This window comes from Dipodomys spectabilis, unplaced genomic scaffold (assembly GCF_019054845.1).
Source record: "Dipodomys spectabilis isolate Male_0828 unplaced genomic scaffold, ASM1905484v1 ptg000054l, whole genome shotgun sequence".
NCBI classification, from domain to species: Eukaryota; Metazoa; Chordata; class Mammalia; order Rodentia; family Heteromyidae; genus Dipodomys; species Dipodomys spectabilis.
Window position 1 is genome coordinate 18,426,917 of NW_024870731.1, and position 16,185 is coordinate 18,443,101.

Sequence of the window (16,185 nt, forward strand, 5' to 3'; positions counted from 1 at the left end):
ACTTATAAATTTATAAGTAAATACATTGAGTGGTTTAAAAAATCACCAGCTTTTACACATCCACCTTACAGTTAGTTACCAAAGTGTTTGATATGGACCTTGTCAATTTGAAAAGTTTATCATTCTTGTGAAGGCAATATTTGAAAAACTAGAAAATGTAAGCCAACAAGATGGCCTTCTTTTCTCATTGAAACATGTGCTAAAAAATATATGAACTGCTTGCCTTTGTGAGAGACAGAGAACACACTTCAGTACAGTCTTTAATCCCTACAACATTCAGCAAGGCAGGACAGGAAGGAAACACCTAACTTTCAATTTCTCCAACTGTGAGGAAAAGAAGTGGAATGCACGTCCTATGAAAATGTATGAGAAGTACTACCCTAGGAACTGGTTTCTGATTTCTGGATAGGACACTATATTAGCCATTGAGAACAAAGGAAATCAACATGATTTAGTGTAGCACCCAGAGTATGCAGTATAAGATACAGGCACTAGGTGGAGCTCCAATTCCATACTTATGGGGGGGGGAAAAGAGAGAGAGAGAGAGAGAGAGAGAGAGAGAGAGAGAGAGAGACAGACAGACAGACAGACAGACAGACAGACACAGACAGACAGAGACAGAGGAGGGGGGAGGGAGGGAGGGAGGGAGAGAGGGAGAGAGACAGAGACAGAGAGACAGAGACAGAGGAGGGGGGGGAGAGAGGGAGAGAGGGAGGGGAGGACGACCAACACCAGAGAATACTCCTGAGAAGATATAGGCTAAACTCTTCAAGAGCCCATAGAGTGAGGATACATCCATAGAAAAGATCTGCAAGTCTCCAGGTTCTCTAGCCAGCCCTAACAAAAAAAATAACAAGACATACAAGGAAATAGGGAAACATGAATTATTCAAAGGAACACATTCAAACTCTATAAGTTACCCTAAGAAAATGGAGATACATGAATTTCCTGACAAAGAATCCAAAACAACTATCATAACAATGCTCAGCAAATTAAATGAGCACAGATAGACCACTAAACAATAACATCAGTAAAATAATGTGCAAGCAAAACAAGAAAAAAAAAGAGAATCAAATGTTATTTCTGAAACTGAAGAACACATGAATTGAAAATATACTAGTAGTGACAGCAGGAGATTGACTTGGTAAAAGAAAAAATATAGATAGATGGATATAAATATAGATAGAGATATGATAGATATATCTCTACAGATAGCTAGATAGATAGATAATCTACAGATAAACAATTTGAAGATAGAAATTTCAAAAGCAAAAATGAAGAAAATTGATGAGCACCTAAACAACTTACAGTTCATGTCCAACCAAACATATACATTGTAGACATCTCAAAGCAGAAGGAAAAGAGAAATGTGTAAAGAGCCTGTTTGAAAAGAGAAGGGAGATGGATCAGAATGAGTAAAATAGGGCCAGGCACAGGAGCTACTCTGGTAGTGAAGATCAGAGGGATCACAATTTGAGGCTAGCCCAGGCAAAAGGTTTGGGAGACTTCCATCTCAACCTATGAAAAGCAGTGCATGCTGGCACATGCCTGTCACCCCATCTATGGAGAAGGTGTAAGTAGAAAGATCAGTATCCAGGCCCATCCATACATAAATGCAAGACCTTATCTCAAAAACAACCATGGGAATGTGGCTAGAGTAAGGCCACATGTTCAAAACCCTAGTAATAGAAGGAATTAATTTGGTTAAAATGTATTATATACATGTATGAAAATATCATAACAAATTCCAATTGTATAATTAATATTTGCTGATAAAAGGGGGAAAGTTTCTACTTGAATAATTACCCAATGGATGAAAACTTTCCAAATGTGGGGAGAGAAATAGACATGTGAATTCAAGAAACTTAAAGACTGTAAACAAGGACAAATCTAAAGAGATTTATACTGAAGACACAAACTGTCAAAAGTCACAAAAGGAGAGACTCTTGAAAGCAGCCACAGAGAAGCAAATCATTATGTACTAGAGCTTTTATTAGGTCATCAGCAAAACATTAAGCAGAAATCTTTCAGACGAGGGGAGTATACTCTGAGTATTATTATATCTAGCAAAACTGCCTTTCAAAAAACAACGAAAGAAAAATTCAGACTTCCAGAAGTAATAAAAGCTGTGGGAAGTCATCACCACCAGACTTATCCATCAAGAAATGCTGATGAGCAAAGTGACAGTGGTGCAGGTCCATCATCCCAACTACTGAAGAGTCTGAGACCTGGAAGATCAAAGTTCAATGCCAACGTGGGCAGGGAAAAAACAACAACTGAGACTCCATCTCCCAAATATATAGTAAAAAGAAAACTGAGCTGGAGGTGTGACTCTAGAAATAGAGCAACAGCTGAGCCAGGTGAGCTAACAAGCCAAGCAAGCTCAATGTTATGGACTTCAACACTGATATCAGAAGAAAAAAGAGAGGAAGGAAGGAAAAGGAGGGAGCAAATGGAGAGAAGGGGGAAGGGAAAGGAGAGAGAAGAAAGGAGAACTCATAGAAAATCAGAGCCAGGGGTTTGGTGGGTCAGGCCTATAATTCTAGCTATTCAGGAGGCTGAGATCTAGAGATCACAGTTCCAACTCAGAATGAGTAGATAAATCAAAGAGACTTATCTCTCCTCAGCAAAAAGTCAGACTGGAGGTTCAGTTCAAATGGAGAGTGCCAGCTGTGATTGAAAAAGCCTCAAGAAATATCAGACCAGGAGCTCCACAAAACCAGAAAGAAACTTAGAAAATATGTGGAGATAAATGAAAAAAAAATACAAACAGAATTCAATTGAAAGTATTGCACTTAAAAAAATAAGAATCTCTAACAACTTAACATTACACTTTAAGGAACTAAGAAAAAAAGTAAACTTAAAAGGAAGGAAATAGTAATGATTACAGAGATAAAACATTTCAAACCAGTTAAAGCAAGATTTTTTTTTCTTTCTTAAAGACTCAACTAAAGTATAAACAGAAGAGGGAACATCATAAGTCACATCGCAGAATTAAAGGGATGTGTGCTAATAAGCACCATCAATGGTACACACCTGTAATCCCAGCTACTCAGAAGGCTAAAATCTGAGGATCACAGTTTGAAGCCAGGCCAGGCAGAAGTCAGAGATTACCTATAACAAATCAGCAAAATAGCTAGACTAGAGTTGTGGCTCAAATGATGGAGTGCCAGCCATAAGCTAAATGAGAATGCAAGGCTGAGTTCAAGCCCCAGTACCAGCTAAACAATTTTATAAAAGAATTAAACTAACATTTATATGCCAACAGGTTGGATAACATAAAAGAACTGAATAATATCTTGGTTACAATGACTCACACCTGCAATCTCATCTATTTAGTAGGTACAGATTTGAAGGACTGCAGTTAGAAGCAGTAAGTAACAGTAACATCTTAACACAGGTTGAGTATGGTGGTTCACAACCGTAAATCCCTGCTATTCATGAGACATAGGTAGGAGAAATGTGGTCCACAACCAGCCCAGGCAAAAAAAAAAAAAAAAAAAGACGCTATCTGAAAAAAATAGTTAAAGCAAAAAAGGAAGCACGTCTCAAAGTGGTAGAGTACACAAATCCCTGGGTTCAAACCCAGTAATGCCAAAAAAAAAAGTTGAAAGAAATTAATAAATTCCTAGAAAAAATAAAGCTACCAACTCTTAAAAACAAAGAAAAAAATCTAAATACACCTACAAGTAAGAAGATGTAACTAAGCATTGATCAAAATCTTCCATTAAGGAAAAGCCCAGGATCAAATTAGAATCACTGGGAAACTCCATATAGTATTAAAAGAATTAACACTAGTCCTGTTTATACTTTTTTAAAAAATACAAAGAAAAAAAAACCCAGAACAAGCAGAGAAACACTTCCAGAATAATTATATAAGGCCAATATTTCTGATACTAAAGATACAAAAAATACAATAATTAAAATACGACTAATAAATATTGATGCAAAAATCCAAAGAAAGTACTCGTAAACACAACTTAACAGCTCTTAGGAACAGAAGAGCAGGAAGCGGCAGGCCTTTCTTCCTACAGAACAAGAGAACCCATCTGCTAATCATGCAAGGGAGTAACATCCAAGATAAGTGTAATATCCAAGATAAATGAGAAACTTTGATACTTCAAAAGTAGAATAATCACATTTAAAAAAATAGACAAAGGACCTGAATAGGCAATATTCAAAATAACATATACAAACAGCCAACAAACAAATGAAAAAGAGCCTCAACATCATTAAATAATAAGAAAAAAGAACAAAACCACAAGATACCACCTCATAAAATAACAAGGTAGGTAAGAGTGTGGAGAAATCAGAACCCTTGTACACTGTTGGTAAGAATATAAAATGCTGTAGCTATTACAGAACACAGTATAAAAGTTCTTCCAGAAATTAGCAATAAGATCACATGATCCAGCAATCCTTTGTGGTATATACATATATACATACATACATACATACATACATATATATACACATATATATCAAATAACTCAAATGAGACCTCAAAAAAGATATTTGCACACCTACGTTCAAAATGGCATTATTCACAATAGCCAAAAGGTAAAACAACACAGACTTCCAAAATGAAAAAATGGATAAAGTAAATGTGGTATACAGGAAAATTGAACACAATGCATCCTTAAAGATGAAGTCCTGGGCTCCGGTGGTTCATGCCTGTAATCCAATCTACTCAGGAGGCTGAGATCTGATGATCGAGCTTCAAAGCCAGCCGGAGGCTTTTATCTCCCATTAACCACCAGAAAACTGGAAGTGGCACTGTGGCTCAAGTGGTAGACTTGAGCTGAAGAGCTCAGGGACAGCTCCCAGGCCCAGTTCAAGCCCCACGACCAACCAAAAAAAAAAAAAAAAAAGTCCTGTCATAGGCTACACCAACATGATTTTTTAAATAAGTTTTTTATTGTGAAAATACTGTACAGAGGAGTTGCAATCACATGAGCAAGGTAATGAGTACATTTCTTATCAAGCATTGTTGCTTCCTCCTTTGTTTTCCCCTTACTTTAAGAATATTATAGAAAAATGAGCCAGCCACAAACAATAAAATCCATATGATTCCACTCATATAAAGTATCTAAAATAGTCAAAATCATAGGAAGAGAAATCAGAAATGTGGTTAGCAAGGGCTAGATGAAAAGAATGGAAAGACTCATTCATTTTGAAAAATAAAATAGTACTAAAGATATACTGTACAATTATTACATATTTTAATACTACAAAGCTTTACAATTAAAATACAGTTCAAATGAACCAGGTACTAGAGGCTCATCTCTGTAATCTAGGTTACTGAGGACCTTGGTTCCAAACTAGCCTGGGCAGGAAAATCTATGAGACTCTTATCTCCAACCAACCAGCAAAATGTTGGAAATTGAGCTATGGCTGAAGTGGCAGAGCACCAGCATTGGGTAAAAAGCTAAGGGAAAATGCCCTGGTCCTGAGTTTAAGTGCCAATACTGGCACACAAGCTCGCTCACACACACACACACACACACACACACACATATTCTTAAAAGCAACTTAAAAATTGTAAGTGAAATGTAACTTGCTTTGTCTATTGCTTCTCAGTTTTCTCTAAGAGGAATACATAAATAGTATTAAATAAGTGTAGCACATAACACAAAACAAGTGTTAGAAGAAAAATAAAGAGGTATCTTTTTATTTACAGTAATAAAAAGCACTAATAGACACATATTTATCAAGCCACATTATAAACAACTGTTTTAAGGTCATTTACCATTTCAAATCAACTCTCAGTATATTAAAATAATTTCTAAAAACTTAATATAAATGTTTAAATGTAAATAGCTTATAGTTAAATATTTTAATTATATTTAAAAATAAGAATCTTCTATCCATATATATATATTTTTTTTTTTTTTGGTCCGGTAGTGGAACCTGAACTCTGGGCCTGGGTGCTGTCCCTCAGCTCTTCAGCTCAAGGCTAGCGCTCTACCACTTGAACCACAGCGCCACTTCCGGCTTTTTTCTTTTTGCTTATGTGGTGCTGAGGAATCGAACCCAGGGCCTCAAGCATGCAAGGCAAGCGCTCTACCACTGAGCCACCTTCCCAGCCCTATCCATAGATTTTTATATAAATTTACATTAGTAAAAATAACTTTTTAATTGTTTGGTAGGTTAATAAAACTATATTGCCTCTTTTTTTGGGGGGGGGGGGGGGGAATCCGGTCGTGGTGCCTGATCTCTGGGCTTGGGCTCTGTCCCTGAGCTCTTCAGCTCAAGGCTAGCGCTCTACCACTTGAGCCACAACGCCACTTCCGGCTTTTTTCTTTTTGCTTATGTGGTGCTTTTTTCTTTTTGCTTATGTGGTGCTGAGGAATCGAACCCAGGGCCTCAAGCATGCAAGGCAAGCGCTCTACCACTGAGCCACCTTCCCAGCCCCATGCCTCTTTTTATATAAATATATTGAATAAATTATATATTATGAAATATAACTAATGCACCTCTTCTTATGTAAATGTTGAATAAATTATATTATAAAATATATAATATATCTTTTATACAAATATGTTGAATAAATTATATATTATAAAATATATAATACACTTCAATGTAAAATATAATGTATCTGATTTTTTTCTTTTTTCTTTTTTGCTGGTCCTGAGACTTGAATTCAAGGCCTGAGTGTTGCTGTCCTTGAGCCTCTTTGTGTTCAAGGATAGCACTCTACCACTTGAGCCATGGTGCCTTCTAGCTTTTTTGAGTAGTTTATTGGATAAAAGAGTCTCATGGGGACTTTTCTCCCTGGGCTGGCTTCGAACTGCAATCCTTGATCTCAGCCTCCAGAGTAAGGAGGATTATAGGCATAAGCCACTGGTACCGGCTTAATTTATCTGATTTTTATCAGAGAAAATAATATGTACAACAGATGCATGCGTAGGAAGAACATTTTCCCAATGAAATAACAATTTAAAATTATCTATAGAAAGAAGGAATATGGATATTTTTGTTTTATAATGTTCCATAATGAATACATAAAAGAATATGTTAAAAGGTTATTAGTGAATCTCTGTTGAAACTAATTAGAATAAACTAATTAGAATAAAACTGAAGGTTTTTTTTCTAAAAACAATAGCTACCTATTAATTCTGCAGCTTCAACTTTCTAACTAGCAATCCAGGCAAAAAGGTATGTAAAACCAAAATAAATAAGACCAATAGCCTTGGCAGAGTAGCAAATAATAATTCAGTCAGGCTTGTCTTTTATAATCATATTCTCCACAAAAGACAGTTTTTCACACTGTTCACAGGTTCTTTCACAGCCAACTCAGGAGATTCTCCCTTGGAAATGTCTAACAGAAATATGGAATGATGGTCTCTTTCAGCTTCTGCATATTAGCCGAAAGTTGCCCTGAGCATGTCCAGACCTCTACAAATTGAAATCCAGGGTTAAGGGGTGGAGGTAGGGGGAAGGGAGGTGTCAACTTCCCCTAGTTACTGAGATTTACTGCCCCATAAATACAAACACCCTTGGACTTAGAAGAGAGAAGTTAAATGGAAAATATATTTTGTACCTTTTCCCTAGCTGTTATCGCTATTTCAATGTCTTTACAACAACAGCAATAAGAAAGGCTGCCCTGAATAGCTCCTTGGTTTTATCAGTTGCTAAACAATATTCAGAAACAAAACAGGAAGTTAGCTTGAACAAACATACTAACAAACTTTTATCTACAAGTTTATCAAAAGGCACTCTCAATTACCAGGTGATAAAGTGGTGATACATTAAAGTAAGAGAATATGTTCATGTTAGACTCTAAAAATAAGGGGTGTTTTAGTTTAAACTTTTTATTCTTTTATGTTCACAATTATGTTATGATGTTCAACAGTAACTATATTTAGTATTACATTTCAATAAAAATTAACCATTTTTAATTGGCTCAAATGATAGACTGCTTGTCTAGCATGCTGAGGCCCTGGGCTCAATCAGTACACACACACACACACACACACTTAACAGTTTGTCTTTAAAAGCAATCAACTACTAAGAGCATACTTAATTAAAATTTATTATTTATCTGTAATTTACTTCACTGACAAATAAGTTGACAAATCACCAACCTAAGCATAGCAATAAATAACTCCAGCATCGAATTACATTGGAATCTAAGAAATCAAGGCAACATTTTCATTCCTATATAAAATTAAAAACAATAAAAACATAAACTGAATAATCATATTGGGATAAATATCTTATATATACCTAAAAGTTGTTTTAAATTGTTTTTTGTTATCTTTACATATTTATGATGACCTAAATAACTTGTTTTGTTTTTGTTTTTTGTACTGAGGATAGAACTCAAGGCTTCTGCTTGCTAGGCAGGTACTCTACCACTTGAACCTCCAGCCCCGTTTTTGCAGTGATTTATTTATTTTGACCCATCCTGGAGCTTTGAACTCTGGGCCTGAATATTGAACTGAGCGTCTTTGCTCAAGACTAGTACTCTACCACTTGAGCTACAGTCCCACTTCTGGCTTTATGAGTAGTTTATTGGAGATAAAAGTCTCAAGGACTTTCTGCCCAGGCTGGCTTCAAACCTCAATCCTCAGATCTCAGCGTCTGGAGTAGCTAGGATTATAAGCATAAGTCACCCTTGCCCCGGCTACAGTGGTTATTTTTAACTATGGGTCTCACTTTATGCCTCATTTTTTGCTTCTCCACTTACCACCTCCTTCTGCCACTGGTTGAGATGCAGGTCTAACAATTTTTACCCAGGCTACAGAGGAAATGTGTTCCTCTGATTGCCCCTCAAGTATCTAGGATCACAGACATGAGCCTCTGTGCCCTGCCTAATAAAGTAAAATTCAAAAGCTAACTATCAAGTAAAACAAACTATTATTGGGAATTTTTAAAATTATAGTGAAGTTACCAAAATCAGCTGGTATAGTGGCTCACACCTGTAATCTCTTATTCAGGAGGCTGAGAGGTACAGGATAGAAGTTCAAAGATAGCCCAGGCAGAAAAGTTCCCTAGATTCCATTCTAAAATACTTGGCAAAAAGTAATGTTGAAAACATGGCTCAAGTAGTAGAGAACCATCCCAGCAACCACTAGGCCAGTTCAAATACTAGTACTATTTTAAAAAACAGCAACTATAATACATACAATATATTATATTATGTAATATATTATGTATATTGTTAAATGTAATATATATGCAAACACATACATACATACATACACACACATATATATATATACCTACCACTTAAATGTATATTATATATTATATTCCTGTTTTGTAAAATTTTGCAATATTGCTAACTTGAAATTTAAAAATAGACAAAGTATTCCTGACTGTCTTTTTCTCCTTTTTGTCTGTTCTAGAGCTTGAACTCTAGGCCTGTCCCTGGGTTTTTATGCCCAAGGATAGCACTCTACGATTTGACTGACACCTCCATTTCTGGCTTTTTGTGGTTAATTGGAGATAAGAGACTTTTCTGTTCGGGTTGACTTTGACCCTTGATCCTCTGATCTCAGCCTCCTTAGTAGCTAGGATATCAGGTATGAGTCACTGGCACCCAGCCTAAATAATACTTTTTCAAGCACCAGAAGAAAGAAATATATATATATATATAATTTATAAAGTATATTTTATATTATATAATGTATTATATAATAGAGAGAGAGAGAGAGAGAAGGAGAAGGAGAAGGAGAAGGAGAGAAAGAAGAGGAGGAGAAGGAGATGCTTGCCTGCACAGTTACATGAAATAAAACAATTTGGCACAATCGCTCTCATTTCTCCCTATTTCTATTTATCTGTAGGAGAACACTTTGCTTCAAAGAGGAGAAAGGAGACGGTCTCAGCTGGTACTTAAAAAGGACTAAGCCACTCATTCATAGTCAGTTAAAAAAAAAAAGGAGCCATTACTGAGCCAACAGGAACAACGAGGGCCACAAACCACTTCTTGGGGAGCACTTACTTTGATGACAATCCCATCAGATTTTACCTTTTGTAATATCCTCTACCTTTTCTTTTCTCTCTCAAGGTTGTCATCCCTTGACATTCTTTTTAACCATAATTCACCAATGCAAAAACGTGGACGGGCTATATTTTCCACTCACCATTAACAAATGAAAAATAACAATATGCCCCCTATTTATTTATGCTCCTCCAGAAATGCCCTCCCAAACCAAAGAACAAGGAAAGGGGTAGAAGCTAGGGAACATTTTATATCCAGGAATGCCTAAATTTCTACTGTGAAAAAGTTTCCTCAAAAAGATATGAAAACAGTTACCCCTGAATTTACCATATAATACAAGCTATTATGTGCCAGGCACAATAAGAATTATATAGATAGTGACAACTAATCCTTATGTAAGAGCTCCAGGAAGCAGATGTGATTCTGATTCCCTTTGTCTAGATTACATAACAGGGGTCTGGAGGAGTTAGGAATTAGGAGTCAGCATTCCCAAACCTAACAAAGTAGTACTACTGGAAGAAGAATGATGAAACCAGGTGACTGCATTTCACAGTCCATACTGTTAGCATTAGGCTGTACTGCACATGCATTATCTGCAAAAGAAATAACACTTCTTAGTTTTTGTGACAAAGTAAAAGGTTAGTAGAAATGCTAAACATATCCCAGAAATCTCTTGTCTGTCACATCAGAGTACAAAATAAGTTGTTTTGTTTTTTAATTTTTTTTTAAAGTAAGACTGTAACTGGTGGTCAAGAACACAAGACTAGTTTAAATCTCACTTTCCCCTAGTCACACACCTAACAGTTTGTTACTTATCTCTAAGTCCTTACTTCTAAAAAAAAAAAAAAAAAAAGTCCTTGCTTCTTTCTCTGCAAATGGGAACAATTATTTACCCTTTCAAAATGAAGGTCCTATTTGGATTAAAGAAAAAGAAACATTCCTGATGAAAGGTAAAGATGAGAGAAAAAAAGTGACAAAAACAAACTACTGAAGAGATGAACCTATGGGCACTCCAGGAAACCAAACTCAATGGGGAGCACAATTTGTGAAAATCTGGCTGAGGAATATAAGCTTGCAATATCAAACTTCTTTAAAAGATTCTTAAAACAAACTTTTAACTAATATTTAAATAGTCATGTTTTTCAATTGGAAATATTCACAGTAAAAAAATGTAAAAATATTCATAGTTTTAAACAAGAATGCTACTATGTTTTCACTATTAAAGTATTAAAGTATACTTAGTAAAATGCAACAGTTTCACCACCTTAGTATCTAACAAGGACCTGAAATTACAGGTGAACAAATTTATTTCTATACAGAAAAGTTTACAACTTATAGAAAATATTTCTAAATATTACTATTACTTTTGCTCAAGAAGGCATCTAAAGAACATTGCTACTAAGTACCTTCACACTAATGATAGATTTCAGAAAGTCACTGTCAACTACTGAATTTGTTAACACTAAATGAGTTTGGATTATGGATCCAGATCTTTGCTAAATATTATAAAAGATATAAGCCAAGAAAATACATGGTATATGATTTCAGAAGTTTATAATTGTTTTGTAAAGGCAAAATTGCCATACATGGAATTTTTTTTTTTTTGGTCAGTCACGGGGCTTGAACTCTGGGCCTGGGCCTGGGCCTGGGCCTCGGCATGGTCCCTGAACTCTTTAGCTCAAGGCGAGCACTCTACCACTTGAGTCAAAGCACCACTTCCAGAATTGTCATACATGAGAGTTACATAAAAAGACATACATTTTATAGGAGTAATAACGCTTATAAAAAGCCTTGAAGAGCAGTTAAAATTTCAATTACTAAAGAAAAAGAAACATTCCTGATGAAAGGTAAAGATGAGAGAAAAAAGTGAGAAAAACAAACTACTGAAGAGATGAACCTATGGGCACTCCAGGAAACCAAACTCAATGGGGAGCACAATTTGTGAAAATCTGGCTGAGGAATATAAGCTTGCAATAACAAATTTCTTTAAAAGATTCTTAAAACAAATTTTTAACTAATATTTAAACAGTCATGTTTTTCAATTGGAAATATAAACAGTAAAAAAATGTAAAATATTCATAGTTTTAAACAAGAATGTTACTATGTTTTCACTAATATGTGAAAGCTAGACCTCAAAGATATTTTCATGAACATGTACCTACGTGTATATATATATGTAAATATATGTGTGTAAATGTGTATGCCATTGTATTGTATATGGTATGTGTATATATGTGCATTATATGTTATATGCAATACGCACACCCATACACATACATATATATGCATACATGTGCACACACACAGGCTCATAGAACATGGTTATAACTACGGGACTAGGAGGATGAGGGGAAAGGGAAAAGATGAAGAGTGAATAGTTTTGAAATACAGTGTAACTATGTATGAAACAGCATAAGGCACCTTAGTGAAAGTTGTTGATCAACAGGGGTTTGGAAAGTGGAGGAAGAGAAACAATAGAAAAGGTTATTTTAACAAATCATAATACATACATACATATCTGAAATACCATAGTGAAACCCCTTAGTGTAATTAAAAAGAATGACAATGAAATTCAAAAAGACTCAGATGCAGGAGCTGGAGGAGGGAAAACTACTAATGAAGAGAGCAAATGAACATGGTCAGCATAATTTATTTGCCTGTATGACAATAATGAAAATTTGTTTTTTTTAAGACTGGTGAGTGGGATAGGAAGTAAGGTTGATCAGGACACATTTTTACATGTGGAAATGTCACATACTTCAATGTTACATACTTCAATGGTGCTTGTTTTAAAGAAACTATAATATAGTGTTTATTAAAGGGGAGATTTAAAAGTCAAATATTAAAATATTTACAGATAAAGTGATATAATTCTAGGATGTACTTCACTCAAAATGATGTAGATGGGTGTCCTGGAATGGATTAATTATTGAAGCTTGATAAGCTTGATGATACTCATTCTACTATTCTAGCTACCACTTTTTGAGATAGCTAACTTTAATCTGCCAGGAAAATGATAAAGTCATATAATTCTATTTTGATATTTTCACGTTTCTTTGCTACAATCACTTTAAAATGACGAAACACAGAATAAAATGACTACTATGTCTTAACTGATTTTTTAAAAATAAGAATTCAAGAAACTGCTTGAAGAAGGAAGCTTTAAGATGACAATAATCAACTTCAAATCATCTTAGTGTTTACAATATTTCTCTTTTTTTCAAATAATTCTGGTAAACATACTGCAAATAAAGTAAATTATTAAAAGGAGAAACTAATGCCAATATTAAACCACTTTGTGGTTTCTGACACTGAAAGGTAATCTTCTGTACAGAAGTTAATACCAGCAACATAGCATACAATCTTTCACCAAGAAAGAAGGAGGGTGCCATGAATTAGTTCCATTTTTATTTTTCTACTATCTACAAATAGATAGCAACATAAGACTATTTTCAATCATGTAAAGTTGCCTCTCTTCCAAAATACATGACACTGCAACAAAGACCTGAAACTCTTGCAAAGGTAAATTAATTTTCACCCAAGTAAGACATTTTAAGAAAAATGAAATGCAAACTTCACCTATAACTAAATAATAACGAGTACTAGCCCTGCACTGAGTTACATGTTATCTCATTTAATTCTCAATGCAACATTATTTGGCAGATGACAAAAACAGGTAGAAATATAAAGGACTTTGCAATTGTTTTAGAATCTGAATCTATCCCAATTTGACATCAAAGCTCATAACCAACTAATTATAACTTCAAATAAGCACCAAATTTGAAATATAACTTACAGAATGTTCATCATTTTAATAAACTTCTAATTCAACAAGGTATTCCTTCTAGATGAGACCAAGTGTCTTTTACTTCCTTATTTTACTTTATTTCCCATAATGTGTTTTATAATAAATTTAATCAGTAAGTCAATTTTTCACATGGATTTTTCCTAGTGGTGAATGCAACCCTCCAAGTTGTCCTGCATTTCTGATGCTACATTGAACTTGAAAGTAAAAGTGATCGGGCTGGGCAGGTGTCTCAGTGGTAGAGCACTTGCCTTGCATGCATGAGGCCCTGGGTTCGATTCCTCAGCACCACATAAGCGAAAAGAAAAAAGCCGGAAGTGGCGCTGTGGCTCAATTGATAGAGAGCTAGCTTTGAGCTGAAGAGCTGAGGGACAGCGCCCAGGCCCAGAGTTCAGGCCCCACGACCGGACCCCCCCCCCAAAAAAATTTTTTTTAAAAGAAAACTGATCATTATCTACAATGTAATAGTAAATTAAAATATTGCTTTCAGTATTTTTTGCTAAAGCCAACCATTCTTTAGAACAAAAACATTCAGCACTGTAGAATAATGTCTTGGAGGAAATAACCATCAGAACGTAAAAACTCACCGTGGCTACCCGGCTCCATTTTTAATATGTTTAACTTTAGCAACAAAGATAAGGGCCATTGACTTAAAAAAAAAATCATTCCTTTCATGGAAGCATGTCCACTAGTTTATAATCTAACATTACCTCTCCAATGACACTTTTAGACTACATTATTGTAGCAATAAACAAAATTCGGAGAGACTAAAAAATAAGAGCCCGGCCATTTACTTTGAAAAGAAGTACCCTGACACACAAAATAAAAAAAGGAAGGAAAAAAAAGTGGTCAAGATGTTCTCCTGCTGTTTACAGTAGAGATGCACACTTTTTGTAAGTAATACTTGCCAAGCCTGCACAAAACTGCGACTTGAGTCTCCTCTTAACATCACACAAAGAGAAAACCGAAGAACTAAGGAACAAAAAGTGCCAAAGTAAAAGTTCTGGAGGGATGTTTAAAAGGCGCAAGCGGGGCGGGGCGGGGAGGCGCTAGCGCGTCCCGAGTCCCGGAATAGAGCAACGCTTTTCTTTTCCTTCTGGACCTCTCGTCGGTTGGCTGAGCTGGGGGTTTGTGCAGGAAATAACCTTGTTCTGAACTCCACGCTGAAGCAGTGAAGAGCGGGTGAATGATCGATCGGTCGTGGGAATCCGGCCGCCACAGTTCTCCCAGTGGCTACTGGTACTTCCCAGCAGGAACCCAATCCCTTCCACACTCCCTGACCCCACCCCGGGGCTAAGCACCCCGGTCCCCTCTCCCGGACGCCGGCAGCCCCCACCCCCTTTCACCTGCGCTGCTGACGTCAATAAGCCCTTCTTTCCATAATCCTACCCTGACAGATGGACCGACGACCTAAGGGAATGTGAACTCGATCTCGGGAGGACACTGGGGGAGTCCCTCGGTGCCCCCGGCCTCCGGGCCCGGGCCGGGGGGGAGGCCCCGCCAGGCCGCCAGCGCCGATCACGGTTTGCACACACCCCCACCACCCCACCCCCGAAGTTTCCCAGTGCACATTTTATCCTCCGACAGCCCGAGCCTCCGGAGAGGCGAGAAGAAGAAAGAAAGGCGCGGGAGGGGGCGGTGTTCTGCCCGCACCAGCCCCGACGGGGCGCCCGTCGGCGGACGGGAATTCCCTCCCTGCGCCTTCCCCCCGCCCCGCGGAATTCCTCCCCCGCCGCGACCCGCGAACAAAGCAGCCGCGGAACCCCCCCCCCCCGCCCGGCACCCCCCTCCCCGGGCGCCCGAACCACCCCCCCTCCCCGAGACCCGCACTCACCACCCAGGTCAGCGCCCCGTTGCCGCCCGCGCCGGCTCCCGCGCCGCCGCTGCCCGACTTGGCCATGGCGGTGCGTCAGGCTCGCTGGGGCCGAGGCCGCTGCCGCCGCTCCTGCCTCCCCAGGAAGGGTCCCGCCGGGCCCGCCGCTCCGCTTCGCGCTCCGACCGCTCGGCTCCCCGCGCTCCTAGCCGCGCCGGCCCCCGCGCCCCATCGCCGCGAGCCCCGGTGCGGTCGTGTAGCCAAGCCGCTCAAGAGGCCCCGCCGCCCGCCGCCCTTAAACTCGAGGCGCGGCGGCCGCGTCGCCCGGGCCTAACGCCGCGGCTGCGGGAGGAGAAGGGAAAGCCGGCGGCTGCCGGGCTGCCGCGCCGCCTCCGAGCCCGCCCGCCCGCCGAAGCCGCCGCGAGCCGGGCCGCAGCCCGAGCCCGAGCCCCAGGCGCGCGAGCGCGGCCGCGGAGCCGGGACGCCCGGACGTGGCGGGGACGCGGAGGCGCTCGGTCCGCCTCACGCTCGGCCGAGGCCGGCCGCCCGGGTCGCCCGAGCCGTCGCCGCGGTCACTGCCGCTGCCTCAGAAAAGCTGCTTTAATGGCCACCCGG

At 38.5% G+C, this 16,185-nt stretch overlaps 1 protein-coding gene across 2 annotated transcripts in view; it reads right to left on the reverse strand.

Moving 5' to 3' along the window:
• The window catches only part of Top2b (DNA topoisomerase II beta), a 63,369-nt gene extending 47,662 nt beyond the window's left edge, over window positions 1-15,707 (reverse strand). Inside the window, exon 1 of one of the 2 annotated variants that reach the window (XM_042680072.1) lies at window positions 15,592-15,707. In XM_042680072.1, coding sequence (XP_042536006.1) covers window positions 15,592-15,657 — 66 coding nt within the window. In that variant the 5' untranslated portion in view covers window positions 15,658-15,707. The remainder of the gene's footprint in view (window positions 1-15,591) is intronic. The other variant, XM_042680071.1, reaches the window with a different exon arrangement.
• Between the last annotated feature and the right edge of the window lie 478 nt (window positions 15,708-16,185).